Below are 17526 nucleotides of genomic sequence, written 5' to 3'. Positions count from 1 at the left end.
ATCTGGTAGCTAAGGAGTCATAATGACAACCTTCTTGGGTAATTCTCCCTGAAAATGTAGTTCTTACCCTCCAGGACCAGAACCACTGAGGAGCACAGCCATCTTCTCCTCCGTTTGGTTGGTGAGAGATAAATGTGGATGGGCTTATACCTCTCTGGCTTCATTTTCTAAAATCTAGATGTCCCGGCCCTAGACAAAGGACCGTGATATTTAGTTTGGGTTCTTTTCCACCCTGTGGGGAACACAGAGTTTAGTGAAAGGGGAGAATTTCTGTGAAATGTGGTCTAAGTGTTCAGTCCTATTTCTAAAACCTAGGAGAGAATGGAAGGGAGAAGTGTGCCTGTGAAACACATTGTTAATGTAAATGCATCTGCTGAAAACTGTGCCTGGAACCTATATGGATTTTGTCCAGGTTTTTCATGAATTCAGTATTCCTGACTCACGGGTAGTCAGTGCTTAGGAATTCTCCAGGACTCACACTCAGAGAAGCGGATGAGAGCTGCCAGTTCATAACCGGGAGGAGAGGTGCTGAAGCCACCGTCAGGAGACCCTGAGACTTGGGCACACACACCCTCCTGCGTAGACTCCTTCTTCTTCCCGGACAAGGAGCTGAGTTGATTGGTGTCTGTTGTTGCAGGAAATGCTGGTTTGGAGATGGACATGCTAGAGGACCTTGAGACACTGCAGTTTGAGTATGGGATTCAAGAGGAAGACCACAGCTGGCTGTATTTGCTGGGCCGTTCTCATGGGCTGATGACCAAGGCCTGTGCCCACGCAACCTTCTTCTGCAAGCTACTCCATAATTTGAGGTAAGCTGGGTCTCCAAGGTCAGGCAGATGGAGAAGAATCTCACTGCAGAGAATCCAGATGACTTAAACTTTTTATATTGGAGAATAACTTTGGCAGGGGGAGTGTCCTCCTACCTTTTCCAGCCCACACTCGAGTACTGCTGGTCTGAAAGCACCAGGGAAATGCACACCAGGCTCCCTTGGCTGTGTTTATGTAATAAAGCACAGATTAGTGGTGATTTCCTTTCGGTGAGTAGACATTAAATAATCCATTCATTCATTCGTTCATCCATCCATCCTATCATTCACTCCTTCATCAGGATGACCAGCTTGTCTGCCACAGCTACTAATCACTAGCCATTCCATGGCTATTGGCTGAAAATGGGGTCATTTTTTTCTTTTGGGGCTGAGCTAACAGTGGAATGCTTCCTCACAAGAAAGCTTCCTGGAAATTTGGGGGTCCTTACGGCCAGATGACTTGCCTGAAACCAGGAATACTGATTTTCAAAGAAGCTCTCAGTCCAGTCCTGTCTTCTGACACTTAAATAGGAGGTGTGTGAGAGCGAAGTACCTAGGACTAGGCTCCTGGATTCTGTAATTCTAGGTCACTCCTGGAGCATTTGTCCCCACCCCCCAACCCCTCAGTCTGCTTCTCAGTTTACTTTTCTCTAAAATTAGATTAATTCCTAGATGGTGGGACCAGATCTGAATTAAACATGTTATAGATACAGCACATACCCGAGGAGGCAGACTACTCAAGAAGTTTGCTGACTGGCTGACTGATAAGGATGCGTAAACCTATTGGCTGCCTCCAAGATGAGTGATGAGAGACCAATATGGGAAACTTCCAGAAGGCATCTTCTATTTGGAAGGATCAGGCACAGAGAGAAAATGCTCTCCTTTTAACCAAAAGAGAAGCCTTAAATAGAATGGGGCTTGTGATGCTTACATGGAAACTCCAGAGCTTTAAGACTCCAATTTTCACAGAAATATAGAACAAATGTAAGATTGCCATATAACAACATAAAAAATGCCTTAGGTATTCAGATGTCAGACTTTGTTCATCTTGGGTCAAGTGAACCTCCAGAAAGAGTGGCCTCAGATCCTTGATCCTCAGTTTCTTAGGTCTGTTTTCCCTTATAAACCATTTACTTTTATAAATCATTACGTTTGGAAAAAAGCTAAGTGACATGGTTTCCTGGGTTTGTGCAGAACTGAAATAGCAAACTAGAAAGAGGAGGTGTATAGTAGGAGAGGGGTGCACTCATCCTGATGGAGATGGAAATTGACAGCTGTCTGCACAGGAAACAATGAAGGAACTGGCTCCCCATGTTCCAGGATAAGGTGTAATTGTAATTAGGCTGTTCACAGTGATGGTCCTGAGTCAAAGAAATGGTTAAGTAGTCACACCTTGTGTTTAAGAAGGCAGGGAAATGCACGATACATATAACCCCAAAAATGTTCACTTAAGAATGTTTTAAACAAGTTCTGATGCTTTGAAAGGGGTATGCTTTACTTCCTGGAAAATTCACTCAGGAGGAACATTTCATTCCATCAGTGAAGCTGGATCAGTGGGACATAATTGGAATTCTTCTCTCTGAAGTACTTAAGGTGTCACAGCAGGCTGCATGTGAGGAAGTCAAACCAGAGAACATCAGAGGTTGACAGTCAAGAAGGACTAAGGGTCTGCGTTTACTTGGGTGTGTGTCTGTGTTCATTCTCCAGAGAATCTTTCTCCAGAAAATCATTACAGGAGAAGCAAACTTCTAGATGTCGCTTGACTGGATTGTGTGAAGACACTCCTGATGACAATACGTTAAAGGTGGGCATCATTGGAGGCGGCCACCTTGGGAAGCAGCTGGCTCATACACTGCTTCAGCTTGTCCCCATCCCAGCTGAGAGCCTGAGGATCTCCACTCGGAGGCCAGAGACCCTGGGTGAGGAGCACTGCGCAGTAGAAGGGGGGCTTGGGTGTGCTCTTTAGGTGGTGACGAGGCCATTTTGAAAGGGTCCCTCAAAAGAGGAATCCTTGCATACAGCATGCCGAGTTCTCAGCTTGCTGGCCCTGAGAAAAGCCAGAAAGATGGTTTTTAAACTTGTTCCTTAAAGCAACTTTCTTCTCCACCTAAATATTTATATCCATCTCTCCTCCCTGTGCCCTTGGTGGCGAGATATCTTTCTGGGTCTTTGATATAGAGAAGCTTTCCAAACAGAATTCAAATTTTCTAACTGGACCAGTTAGAGTCTGAGTGGTGTTTACCAGTTCCAAATATTTGGCCTTATTTTTTTAAAATAACATTTACTGAAAAAGTTTTAAAATGATTCCATTTATTAACTTATGGTGATAGAAATCAGAACAGTGGTTGCTTCTGGGGAGACTGAGAAGAGGCCCAAGGGAACTTTCTGGGGAGTTGGAAATATTCTATATCTTGAGAGAGGTGTGAGTTACATAGGTGTGTGCATTTGTCAAAGTTGATCAAACTATTTACTTCAGATCTGTGTGTCGCATTGTATGTAAATTATACTTCAAAAAAAATTTTAATGTGAAGTAATATACGAATGTTATAGAAAATTTAGAAAACTACTCTATAGGGAAGTAAATAATAACAACCTATAATTCTCCTAGCAGGGTTATCATTTCTTTCCCATTTTTTCCTCTCATTATATCAGATTATATCAGTAATTAACACTCTACAAAGCTTTTTGTATCCTGCTTTTTTCATTTAATGTATCATGAGCCTATTCTCATATTATTTGACAGTCTTCAAACTCATGATTTTAAGGTTGTATAGTATTCCTAAGTATGACTGTATGATAATTTATGTAGCCGTGCCTTATTTAGTAGGACTTCCTTGTACATAATTTAAAAAACAAAATTACTAGGTCAGAGTACAGGTACAGCTTTATTAAGATATACTTTGTATATAATAAACTGCACATTAAAAAAAAAATTCTTGGCCAGGCTACAAGGCATGTGGAATCTTAGTTCCCCAGCCAGGGATCGAACCCGTGCCCCTTGCATTTAAGTGCAGAGTCTTAACCACTGGACCACTGGGGAAGTCCTAAACTGCACATTTTAAAAGTGTACACGGGGACTTCCCCGGTGGTCCAGTGGTAAAGAATCCGCTTTCCAAAGCAGGGGACGCGGGTTCAATCCCTGGTCAGGGAACTAAGATCCCACATGCTGTGGGGCAACTAAGCCCATGTGCCACAACTGCTGAGCTCACGCACCTCAACGAGAGAGCCCTCAAGCCGCAAAGTACAGAGCCCACATGCTCTGGAGTGCATGTGCTACAACTAGAGAGAGAAAATCCACAGCCACAACGAGAGAGAAGCCCGAGCACCGCAAAGAAGAGCCTGCTCACGGCAACGAAAAAAGATCCTGCATGCCTCAACCAAGATCCCACATGCTGCAACTAATACGCAACGCAGCCAAAAATAAATAAATAAATAAATAAATAAATAAATAAATTTTTTTAAAAAAAGCGTACAGGGACTTCCGTGGTGGTCCAGTGGGTAAGACTTAGCTCCCAATGCAGGGGTCCCGGGTTCAATCCCTGGTCTGGGAACTAGATCCCACATGCATGCCGCAATTAAGAAGTCCGCATGCTGCAACTAAGGAGTCTGCATGCCACAACTGAAAGATCCTGCATGCCGCAACTAAGGACCCAGCACAGCCTAAGTAAATAAGTAAATAAATATTTTAAAAATAAATTAAAAAAATAAAAGTGTACAGTTTGATGTTTTGTGACACATGTATGCTCCTGTGAAACCATCAACGTAATCAAGGTAATGAATCTCTCTACCTCCTTGCAGAACTCACTCAGGAAACCACTGATCTGATTTCTTCTTTTTTAAATTAATTGTTTATTTATTTTATTTTTAGCTGCGTTGGGTCTTGGTTGCTGCACGCGGGCTTTCCCTAGTTGCAGAGAGCGGGGGCTACTCTTCGTTGTGGTGCGCAGGCTTCTCATTGCATTGGCTTCTCTTGTTGCGGAGCACAGGCTCTAGGCGCGCAGGCTTCAGTAGTTACGGTGTGCAGGCTCTAGAGCACAGGCTCAGTAGTTGTGGCGCATGGGCTTAGTTGCTCCACGGCATGTGGGATCTTCCCAGACCAGGGCTCAAACCCGTGTCCCCTGCATTGGCAGGTGGACTCCCAACCACTGTGCCACCAGGGAAATCCCCACTGGTCTGATTTCTGTCACTACCGATTAGTTTGCATTTTGTAGAATTTTGGATAAATGGAGTCATACAGTCTGTACTTTTTCTTTGGTCTGAATTCTTTTTTTTTTTTGAATTCTTTTTATAATTTTTTTATTGAAGTATAGTTGATTTACAATGTTGTGTTAGTTTCAGATGTACAGCAAAGTGATTCAGTTCTATATATTCAGTTATATGTATATATATATAGAATATATTATACAGAATATATTCTATATACATATATTCCTTTTCAGATTCTTTTCCCATATAGGTTATTACAAAATATTGAGTATAGTTCCCTGTGCTATACAGTAGGTCCTTATTGTTTATTTTATATATAGTAGTGTGTATATATTACTCCCAAATTCCTAATTTATCCCTCCCTGCAATGGTCTGGATTCTTTCACTCTGCATAATTATTTTGAGATATATCTGTGTTGTTTCATGTGTTGATATTCTTTTTATTTCTGCATAGTGTTTTATTGCATGGATATTCCATAGTTCATCTATTCCTCTGTTGATGGACATTCAGGTTGTTTCCAGTTTGGGGCTATTACAAATAGAGCTATTATGAACATTTGTGTACAGATATTGGTGTGGAGAAATGCTTTAATTTTTCTTGAGCAAACACTTGGGAATGGGGTGGCTGGGTCATATGGTAGGTATATTTAATTTTTAAAGAAACTTCTAATATATTTTTTCAAACTGACCTACAAAGGATGTTGTTCAGGTATAAACTTTCATCAACAGTGTGTAAGAATACCCATTTTACTACACGCTTGTCAATTCTGGGAATCTTTTTTTTAATCACCATTTTAATATGCCTTTACAATTTTTCTTATTTTAATATTCCTTTCACTGATCACTAGAAGAATTAAAATTTTTATAGGCTTATTGCTATTTCATCATTTTTGAGTTCTTTTTTGTTCAATTTTTCTGTTGGATGCCTGTATGATTTTTCTTATTGATTTGTAAATGTTCCTTCTATATTTAGGAAACTAAAAAAAATCTTAACCCCTCAAGGCAGATTTCTTAAATCTCATCAATAGGACCAGTATATATGACATTTCAATAAAATGCATATATTCTTCTGGGAAGCAATATGTTTATTAATAATAAAATTACAGTTATAGAATATCACTGTATGTTGTATTAAGGAAGCAAGAATTCAAAATGCTCAGCATCAGCTTCTGTGCACTTTTGAGAACCACATATGGAAGAAGAGCGGATGTGCATGTTTTCTAAAGTTCTTCTTTGTCCTGTGTATCTTCCTACCTGGAAGTACCTGAGTACCCAGATAACCTCAGCATCAACTTTATCACATACTTGTGGTGGTTAAGAGAAGAACTGACCCCTGCAATGTCTAACATCCTGTTCTCTGATAACACTTAAAACATACTACCGTATGTGAGTTCACATTTTTGCTTTTGAGGATCCAGATCACAATAATTGTACACAATAAGTACAATTAAATGATTAACTACCAAGAAGTGTTTTTAGCAACTACATGAGTTATCACATTTCTTTCTACATTTATAAATATCTTATTGACATTAAATTGTGTATACTTTACTGAAACTGTAAGCATATTTTTCCAAATTCCTCCCATCCTCTGCCCTATACCCTTCCACTCTCTCAGTCTTTCCCACCATTTCAAGCCAGTTAAGCTATTTAACTTCGGCCCAGTCACAGAATTCTTGAAGCCTCAGTTTGTGCATCTATAATATAGGAATAATACTAGCCTCTGTCTCATAAGGTCCTTATGAGATTCCCTTAGATAACGTATGTACTTTGTACATTATCTGGTACACGATGAATTCTGTAAATTGGAGAAGGCTTCATTCAGACTTTTTTTCTTCCTGAAAAAAACTGAAAAATTCTAGCATTTGGTCTAAAACATAAGATAAGGATGAATTATCTTACAATCTCAAGCACTGTGCCATAGTCATGGGGTCAGGGCTTTGCTGTGTGGCTTTTAGAAGGCATGAGGGAATCTCTTCTGATTAATGTGGTGACAAGACTTGAGATAAAATAATTGTCATTCTCTCTCCACAATTGATGTTGAGTTAAAAGTTCTTTGTACTGTGATCTTTCTGACTTCCTTTATTCCCTCCCAGATGAATTCAAGAAACTGGGAATCCAGTGCTTTTACCATAACTCTTCTCTGGTGGAGTGGGCCAACGTGATATTCCTCTGCTGCCTGCCATCTCAGCTGTCTAATATCTGTGTAGAAATTCAAGCCAGCCTTGGAAAAGCCTGCATTGTGTACAGCTTTGTAGCTGCTGTCCCACTACCCAGGTATCTTGTTAGGGTGAGCACAGGATTGGCAGGATTGCTGTGTCTCCTCATCTCCACCCTGGCCCCTACCTCTTGGAGTTGCTCATTCCCAGTCATAAGGTGGAAGCAGCTTCATTGGCAGAAGGACCAGCCAGCCTTTGAAATTGTGTCTTCCCTGCTTTTCCAGCACTTGTGGGTGGGACCTTTTCTTTGATGTGCAAATGTTTAGAACTGCAGTAGAGCATTACTTCCAACTACTTGAAGCTGATTAGTGTTCCCCTTGTACACCACTCAACAGCATGAAAATTGATCTGGAGCATGTGTCGGATATTATTTTTGTACCTCGAGTGTCTAGCTCAGTGCCTGGCTCGTGGTGACACTGAATAAGTGTTAAGTGGATGGGTGAAGAATCCATCTAAGATGTAGTGCCCCAGTACCGACCCACACCTGCGTTTGCCTGTGAGCAGTGCTGTGCAGGGGACTACGTTGTTGGGGCTGGATGTAAACTCAGTGGGTCACGTGGTGCTTTATTCCAGTCCAGGCCCTGCACTTCCTGCGTTGGTGGCTTTACTTTCAGGTTGAAACTCCTACTGAACCACACCAATGTCTTGCGGCCTCAGTATCAGTGTGTTGAAGATCTTGCCAGCATCTGGGGGGCCAATAAGGAAATCTCAGCTGCTCTCCAAGACCCTGTGATTCTTCAGGCTACGTGTCCCTACAGTTCTGCTGGTAATGGCTCACGATATTTTTGGCACTTTTAAAAATTACCTTCCTCTTGGCCTGTTGCTATCTTATTAAATCCCTGAGTGTGTGTGTGTGCGCGTGCGTGCATGCATGTGTGCTGAGGGTGTGTGTGTGTGTGTGTAAGTACAAGCTAGATATGTTCTCAGCTATTTAGGTTTTACATGGGAACAGCTTTGGTGGCAAAAAGTAGCCTTTTTAGGGAAAGCTAAGAAGTGTGATTAATTGGACCCTTTAAGGATGAATTGGAAACAACCAGAGGAGAGAGCCTATTTAAACCAGAGGATGCAGTGTCTGGGACTAAATGGCTTTTCCTTACTGTAACCTTGCAGTTTGCCTTATTGGCAAGGACCATTCTAGAGGTTTCTAGAGATGCATTTGTCATCAGCAATGCCTACATTAACATATCTTCCTCTGGTAGGGTCAACACGCGATGTGTTATAAAGGGCACACACAGGTCTCTTGGCCTGGAAAGGAAGAGCGCTTATCTTGAGGTTCATATAACCAAACTGTCTTGGACAGAAGGTGGCTGTTCACCGTCTGGGGTTTGTCCTAGGTTCCCTGCAAACCTTTTTGGTGGTGCTAACTGGTATTTCCTTTCTCACTGATGTTTAGGGGGAATAATCCTCAATATCAAGTGGTTGGAGGGAGTGTTCTATGCAGCCATAAATGTCTGCACAGCAAAGGACGTGCCCCACTCACAAGTGCTGCAGCTTCTGAATGAACTGTTCCTCTCCAAGCACTTTGAAGCCTGTGAGAAAGACACAGTGTCTTTCCAAAAATTTCAAGCACAAGATTTTGTCAGCAAAGCCTATGCCAAGAACCTGTCTCGGAAAAGGTAAAGTATTAGATGACTGGCCATTCTAACTTCTCCCACACTGTTTTCTTAGCAGATGCTTTTTATCTTTTTCCTTTCATGTTATCTTTAGAAATGTATAAAATGAATACATTCTTATAAAAAAAATCCAACTAGTGGAAAAGTGAGAGACCTCCTTTGCCCCCCAAATCCCTTTTCATAGACTTTACCTCTGATGGTTTTTGTATTTTTGTCTACCTATGCATTTACAAACATATATTTATATTGTCATTATAATGTATATGCATATCTGTATCTATATATACATTTTAGAAACATGGGGATTATACTTACTACATCGTAGGTACCATTCTATGTTAGTACAATCATATCTATTTCATTTATGAGCACTGTGCAGGCATCCATTGGATACATTTCTTTAGCTACGTTTATTCATCCTATTTCCTCTTGATGGCAGTGTAGTTCCCTCTGCCCCACATTTTGCACAAAGGGCTGCTTTGAACATTTCATCCTTAAACTTTGCACACTTGTACCAGTAAAATTTCTGGGTCAGAGGTTATATATAGTTTATGTTTGATAGGTATTCCTAAATTGCTTATCAAAAAAGTGATACTTATGTTTCTACCAATAGTGTATGAGAGTGCCATTTCACTATAGCTTGATAACTATTAGATCATTCTTTTTAATCTTTAATAATCTAATAGGGACAAATGGTTGCCCTTGTTACCAGTGACTTCCATGTCACTAAATTCACTGGACACTTTTAAATCCTTTTCTTCCTTGGCTATTGAACATGACTTCCTTCTTGAAACAATCTTTTCTCTTAGCTTTCATGATACCCTCACATTCTCTTCATTTTCCTCCTGTCCCTCCGATCCCTCCTTTGCCAGCTCCTCTTCTGCCCCATCCTCAAATCTGGGAGTTTTCAGGGCTCTGTCCTAGGCCTTCTTTTCTTTTCATTCTACACTTTGTTCCTGGGTGACCTTTTCCACTTTGGGGACTTAGGTTGCCATTACATGCTCCTTCGCAGAGTTGTTCAGGCCAGAACCTGGAAGTAATCCTTGATCTTACCCCCCTCTTATCTTTTGTGTTCTAATTAATCACCAATGACCTGTGGTACACTGTCAGTTTGGGAATTTTCCTCCTCCCTTACCCTGGGATTCTCTTCGCCTCTCTCTTATGCTGGATCTCTTTTCCTGGACCCCTCTTCCTCTGGCTTCATTTCCTTCTTCATTATGGTGGAATCTGTCCTTCTCCAGCAGATTCCTTAGAAAAGCCTGCATAGGAAGTAATTTTTAGGGACTATGTCTGAAAATGTTTTTATTCTAACCTAATATTTTATTGAGAACATAGCCAGGTATAGAATCTAGGTTAGAGCAGAAGCAAGAACTACAATCCTTCAGCCTGTGGAAAGAAAACCACATTCACAGAAAGATAGACAAAATGAAAAGGCAGAGGACTTTGTACCACATGAAGGAACAAGATAAAACCCCAGAAAAACAACTAAATGAAGTGGAGATAGGCAACCTTCCAGAAAAAGTATTCAGAATAATGATAGTGAAGGTGATCCAGGACCTCGGAAAAAGAATGGAGTCAAAGATTGAGAAGATGCAAGAAATGTTTAACAAAGACCTAGAATAATTAAAGAACAAACAAACAGAGATGAACAATACAATAACTGAAATGAAAACTACACTAGAAGGAATCAATAGCAGAATAACTGAGGTAGAAGAATGGATAAGTGACCTGGAAGACAGAATGGTGGAATTCACTGCTGAGGAACAGAATAAAGAAAAAAGAATGAAAAGAAATGAAGACAGCCTAATAGACCTCTGGGACAACATTAAACGCAACAACATTTGCATTATAGGGATCCCAGAAGGAGAAGAGAGAGAGAAAGGACCCGAGAAAATCTTTGAAGAGATTATAGTTGAAAACTTCCCTAACATGGGAAAGGAAATAGCCACCCAAGTTCAGAAAGTGCAGAGAGTCCCAGGCAGGATAAACCCAAGGAGAAACGTGCCGAGACACATAGTAATCAAATTGACAAAAATTAAACACAAAGAAAAAATTTTGAAAGCAACAGGGAAAAATGACAAATAACATACAAGGGAACTCCTCCCATAAGGTTAACAGCTGATTTCTCAGTAGGAACTCTACAAGCCAGAAGGGAGTGGTACGATATATTTAAAGTGATGAAAGGGAAGAAACTACAACCAAGATTACTGTACCCAGCAAGTATCTCATTCAGATTCGAAGGAGAAATCAAAAGCTTTACAGACAAGCAAAAGCTAAGAGAATTCAGCACCACTAAACCAGCTCTACAACAAATGCTAAAGGAACTTCTCTAAGTGGGAAACACAAGGGAAGAAAAGGACCTACAAAAACAAACCCATAACAATTAAGAAAATGGTAATAGGAACATACATATTGATAATTACCTTAAAGTGAATGGATTAAATGCTCCAACCAAAAGACACAGGCTTGCTGAATGGATACAAAAACAAGACCCATCTATATGCTGTCTACAAGAGACCCACTTCAGACCTACGGACACATACAGACTGAAAGTGAGGGGATGGAAAAAAATATTCCATGCAAATGGAAATCAAAAGAAAGCTGGGGGCTTCCCTGGTGGCGCAGTGGTTGAGAGTCCACCTGCCGATGCAGGGGACATGGGTTCGTGCCCCGGTCCGGGAAGATCCCACATGCCAAGGAGCGGCTGGGCCTGTGAGCCATGGCCACTGAGCCTGCGCATCTGGAGCCTGTGCTCCGCAACAGGAGAGCCCACAACAGTGCGAGGCCCGCGTACCGCAAAAAAAAAAAAAAAAAAAGTAAGCTGGAGTAGCAATACTCATATCAGATAAAATAGACTTTAAAATAAAGAATGTTACAAGAGACAAGGAAGGACACTGCATAATGATCAAGGGATCAATCTGAGAAGAAGATATAACAATTATAAATATATATGCACCCAACATAGGAGCACCTCAATACATAAGGCAAATGCTAACAGCTATAAAAGTGGAAATCGACAATAGCACAATAATAGTGGGGGACTTGAACACCTCACTTACACCAATGGACAGATCATCCAAACAGAAAATTAATAAGGAAACACAAGCTTTAAAGGACACAATAGACCAGATAGACTTGATATTTATAGGACATTCCATCCAAAAACAACAGATTACACTTTCTTCTCAAGTGCACACGGAGCATTCTCCAGGATAGATCACATCTTGGGTCACAAATCAAGCCTCAGTAAATTTAAGAAAACTGAAATCATATCAAGCATCTTTTCCCACTACAATGCTATGAGATTAGAAATCCATTACAGGGAAAAAAACGTAAAAAACACAAACACATCGAGGCTAAACAATACGTTACTAAATAACCAAGAGATCACTGAAGAAATCAAAGAGGAAATCAGAAAATACCTAGAGACAAATGACAATGAAAACACGATGATCCAAAACCTACGGGATGCAGCAAAAGCAGTTCTAAGAGGGAAGTTTATAGCAATACAAGCCTACCTCAAGAAACATGAAAAATCTGAAATAAACAATCTAACCTTACACCTAAAGGAACTAGAGAAAGAAGAAAAAACCCAAAGTTCGTAGAAGGAAAGAAATCATAAAGATCAGAGCAGAAATAAATGAAATAGAAACAAAGAAAACAATAACAAATATCAATAAAACAAAAAGCTGGTTCTTTGAGAAGATAAAATTGATAAACCTTTAGCCAGACTCATCAAAAAAAGAGGGAGAGGACTCATAACAATAAAATTAGAAATGAAAAAGGAGAAGTTACGATGGACAACACAGAAATACAAAGCAACAAGGATGTCCACTCTTGCCACTATTATTCAACATAGTTTTGGAAGTCCTAGCAATGGTAATCAGAAGAAAAAGAAATAAAAGGAATACAAATTGGAAAAGAAGAAGTAAAACTGTCACTGTTTGTAGATGACATGATACTATACATAGAGAATCCTAAAGATGCCACCAGAAAACTACTAGAGCTAATCAATGAATTTGGTAAAGTTGCAGGATACAAAATAAATGCACAGAAATCTCTTGCATTCCTATACATGAACAATGAAAGATCAGAAAGAGTAATTAATGAAACAATTCACCATTGCAACAAAAAGGATTTTTTTTAAAAAAAGAAAGAATCTAGGGTAGAGACAATTTTCCCTCAGAATTTTGAAGGCATTGCTCCATCATCTTTCAGCTTTTAAATTGCTGTTGAGAGGTACAGTGCCCTTCTAATTCTTCAATTCATGCTTGGTCTGAAATCTGTTCCTTTTCTCTCTGGAAGCTTATAGTATCTGTTGACTTCAGCATCCTGAAATTTTATTATGCGTCATGATGTGGGTGTATTTTAATGCACTGTGTTGGGCTGTTGTTGGGCCTCTCCCTTTTTTCTGTTAACTTAAAAAAAAGATTGTAAAATATGTACACAGAAAAGTACCTATTCCATAAATGCATAACTATACAGTTTAATGAATTATTGTAAAGCAAATATCCATGTAATTGCCACCCATAAAAGAAACAGAACATTCAATGGTCCTTCTCAATCTGCATGTCAAGTTCTCTAATTTTCTCCTATTATGTCTTTGATAATTTCCTCCCCTTCCCTCTGTTTTCTCTGTTCTCTCTTCTGAATATTTTATTAGCCAAATGTTGGACCTCCTGGGCTGATCTTCTGATTTTCTTTAGCTCTCCTATTTTCATTATCTTTGCCTTTTTGTTCTGCTTTCTGAGAGATTTCCTCAACTATCCTGTTTTTACTATTATATTTAGAACATATTTTCATTTTGCTAAATTTTGACTTTCAAAGATTTTTTTAGTCTCTAAATATTCCTTTTTTATGTAGCATCCTGTTGTCATTTCCCTATGCAATACCATCTCTTATCCCTTTGAGAATGTAAATGATAAGAGTTTTTTCTTCTCTGCGGAGTCTTTCCTTCAGGATTTTTTTGACCATTTATTTTGGTCTCTATCATTCATTTTAGAGGCTTTCTTCAAGTATATGGAGAACCTTGATTGTCTGCTCATATTTTTTAAAAAATAAATTTATTTATTTATTTTGGTTGCATTGAGCCTTCTTTGCTGTGCACGGGCTTTCTCTAGTTGTGGCGAGCGGGGGCTACTCTCTGTTGCGGTGCAGGGCTTCTCATTGCAATGGCTTCTCTTGTTGAGGAGCACAGGCTCTAGGCACATGGGTTTAGTAGCTGTGGCTCACGGGCTCTAGAGCACAGGCTCAGTAGTTGTGGTGCACGGGCTTAGTTGCTCTGTGGCATGTGGGATCTCCCCAGATAAGGGCTCAAACCCATGTCCCCTGCACTGGCAGGCAGATTCTTAACCACTGTGCCACCAAGGAAGTCCTGTCTGCTCATATTTAAGATCCTGGTTACTAAAAAGTTGCTTGGAAACTCTGTGTTTGCTACTGTGGTCTTTACTACAGAGTAGTTTGATCAGCTTTTTCCTTGGGAAACCCTGAATACTGGTATCTTTAAGTCTTTGGGACCCAACTTGGGGAAAGAAAGTTGCATGTGTGTAGGGAGAGGGGTGGTCTTATCATTCAGAATATATTTTTTCACTTTATTTTTCCCCTTTTCAGCATATCCTTGCCACTCAAACTGCCTGATAACCATGCCATCATCTGGGAGTTTGTTTAGAAATGCAGATTATGGGTCCCCACCCCAGATGTATGGAATCAGAATCTGCCTTTTTACAAGCTCCCAAGTGATATGTCCATTAAAGTTGGAAAAGTGCTGCTCTATGGTCTTTTTCATCAGATGACCTGTTAGAATGGGAGGCATGGCATATTAATATTTCTACTATGATTGTAGTTTCTCAAATTCTCTTTATATTTCTAATCTTTGTTTTATAAAGTTTGAAGCCATATTATCTGATGAACTTAAGTTCTTTTTACTGTACTTTTACTTTTACTGTACTTTTTACATCTTCTTGGTAGATTATACTTTTTAATTCTATCCCTCCCTTTTAAAATAACTTTTTAGATAATTTTGATTCACATGCAGTTATTAAGAAATAATACAAAGAAACCCCATGTACCCATTTATCCAGTTTCCCCCAATGGAACAAACCATAGTACAATATCTATACACAGATATTGTAAAACTATAGTACAATACCACGACCAGGATATTGACACTGATACAGTCAAGATACAGAACAATTCTATAACTAGGGATCCTTCATCTTGATCCTTCCTCCCCAACTTGGAAACCATTGAGCTGTTCTCCATTTCTATGATTTTGTCACTTCAATAATATTATATAAAAGGAATCATATATTATGCAACCTTTGGGGATTGGCCTTTTTCATTTAGCATAATTCTCTGGAGATTCATCCAAGTTGCTGTGTATATCAATAATTTATTCCTTTTTTATTGCTGAGTAGTTTTCATGGCAGTTATGTTTTCATAGCATGTATGTACCATAGTTTGTTTAATCATTCACCTGTTGAAGGACATCTAGGATGTTTCCAGTTTTTGGCTATTATGAATAAAGATGCTTTGAACATTCATGTACAGGTTTTTGTGTAAACATAAGTTTTAATTTCTCTGGGACAAATGCTCAGGGGTGCAATGACTGGTTGCATGTTTATTTTTTTAAGACACTGCCAAACTGTTTTTCAAAGTCATTATATCCTTTTACATCATTAGCAATGTATGATTCAGTTTCTGTGCATCCTCACCAGCATTTGGTGTTGTCACTAATTTTTGTTTTACCATTACATCTATAGATCAATTTGTGGAGAGTTGACATCTTTATAATGTTAAATTTTCCCATCCATGTACACAGTATATCTCTCCATTTATATCTTCTTTATTTCATCAGCATTTCGTAGTTTTCAATATACAAGTCCTGTACATGTTTTGTTAGATTTACACCTAAGTATTCTATTTTGTGTGTGTGAAAGGAACTGCATTTTTAGGGTTTTTTTTTGCCCAAGTGTTCATTGCTAATATATATAAATAAAATTTATTTTATGTTTATTTTATATCCTATGACCTTGCTGAATTCGTTTATTAGTTCTAGGAGATTTTTTTTTTTAGATTCCTTTGGATTTTCTACATGGACAATCATGTTATCTATATATAGCAACAGTTTCAGTTCTCCCTTTCCAATCTGTGTGCCTTTTATTTCCTTTTCTTGTGTTATTGCACTGGCTACAACTTCTAGTGGTATGTGGAATAAGTGTGGTGAGAGCAGATATCCTCGCCTTACTCCTGATTTTTTTAATACTATAAAATCCTATGTCTTAATGCTTTTTAAGTTGAATTCCACTACAGACTAATACTTAACATTGCCCCATTTTTATTTGCATGTTAACTCCTACTTCTTTCCCTATACAGTTGAAGAGGGTATCTTTTTTTTTTTTTGAAGAGGATATTGTAAAAGAAATGAGGTCTCTTCCATTCCTAATGTCCATGATCCTCTTATGTATTTTCTTTCTAAATTCAAGGAAAATATACCGAAAAGGATGTTGATTTGTCATAATCATTCTCTAATTATGAATTCCTCCCCAAATGCACTTAGAGAATTGTAAGTGTGAAAACTCATAAGTACAATTAAATCCACGTGTTGAATAGACTCAGATGAATTTTTAATTTAACTAAGAATTTTAATTAGTTTGATATAGAAAATGAAGTACCTATTTCCAAGTGGAGGAGAACTTTCTTTAAAGGAAATGTTTAACAGCAAAATCAGATGTATTAAACAGACATAAAAAAGTAACACTATTTGTTTCCCTACCCCAGGCCTTTCCCCTGGTTTGATCTGACTGCTGTGCAACTCAAGGAAACTCCCTTTAGCCAGTATCTCTCACACAGCACTACTTTTCAGGACAACCTTACCCATCTATACTGTGATTCATTTGGCATCACCCTAACCAAAGAACAAGAGCCAGAGGTTTCCACGGGTTTCTCATCCCAATAAGAGAAGAGACCTCAGGAATCCGGATTTTTTTCTCCCTCTACAGTGGTAATGCCCTGATTATCATAATTGACAGTGGAAGTCATGTGACTGTATGGTGTTTGCCATATGTTAGGCAGTAAGGAGTTAGAAAATTGTACTGATGGCTCTTTAAAATCTAGAATAAAACAAGAGGTTCTTTACATCAGTATATTTGGGTGTGTCTGGCTTTTGGAAGCAACTGACTGAAACCACATAACCTGACACACTTAAGTAAGCTGCTTCCCCAGCAGCTAATTATCAATTCAGTTAATTCAAATTATCTCTTGTCTAAAAGCTAAATTCAAGAAGTTATATTGTCATTATTAAATGGTTACATACTTCTTCTGTAGCATTCTTTTCCTACAATATGTAGCTACAGTATGTAGTTACATTCTTTCCCTGTAGCAGTATGTAGCTGACAAATGATACACCTTGATTGTCCCACACTTTGAGTAGAAAAATAAAATGTGTGGTAAACTATCTTAATTGAATTATGACTCATTTTAGGCTTATTTCAGCTAAATATGACTGTTCTGGTACTATCTTATTTAAAGCTGTTCCCCTTTAAACTATTTTAAACCATAAGACCATTTTAAAAAATAGCTGGCATTACAACTACTGGAGACTGCGTGCCCTGGAGCCTGCGTGCCCTGGGCCCACATGCCGCAAATACTGGAGCCCACGTGCCCTAGAGCCTGCATGCCATA

General features: G+C 39.0%; 1 protein-coding gene across 1 annotated transcript; it reads left to right on the top strand.

Annotated features, from left to right (window-relative positions):
* Positions 1-651: 651 nt before the first annotated feature.
* NOXRED1 (NADP dependent oxidoreductase domain containing 1) lies at positions 652-16801 on the top strand (the record flags this gene model as incomplete). Its single annotated transcript, XM_079698977.1, has 6 exons — positions 652-809; positions 2529-2725; positions 7109-7289; positions 7846-7997; positions 8625-8847; positions 16624-16801. The coding sequence occupies exons 1-6, from the start codon at positions 655-657 to the stop codon at positions 16799-16801; spliced, it is 1086 nt and encodes a 361-aa protein (XP_079555103.1). The 5' UTR covers positions 652-654.
* Positions 16802-17526: the final 725 nt, after the last annotated feature.

Source organism: Hyperoodon ampullatus (assembly GCF_949752795.1).
Source record: "Hyperoodon ampullatus genome assembly, chromosome: 3".
In the NCBI taxonomy this organism is placed as follows: Eukaryota; Metazoa; Chordata; class Mammalia; order Artiodactyla; family Ziphiidae; genus Hyperoodon; species Hyperoodon ampullatus.
Note: the sequence above shows the minus strand (reverse complement) of the source record. Positions and strands in the feature narration are given on the sequence as shown.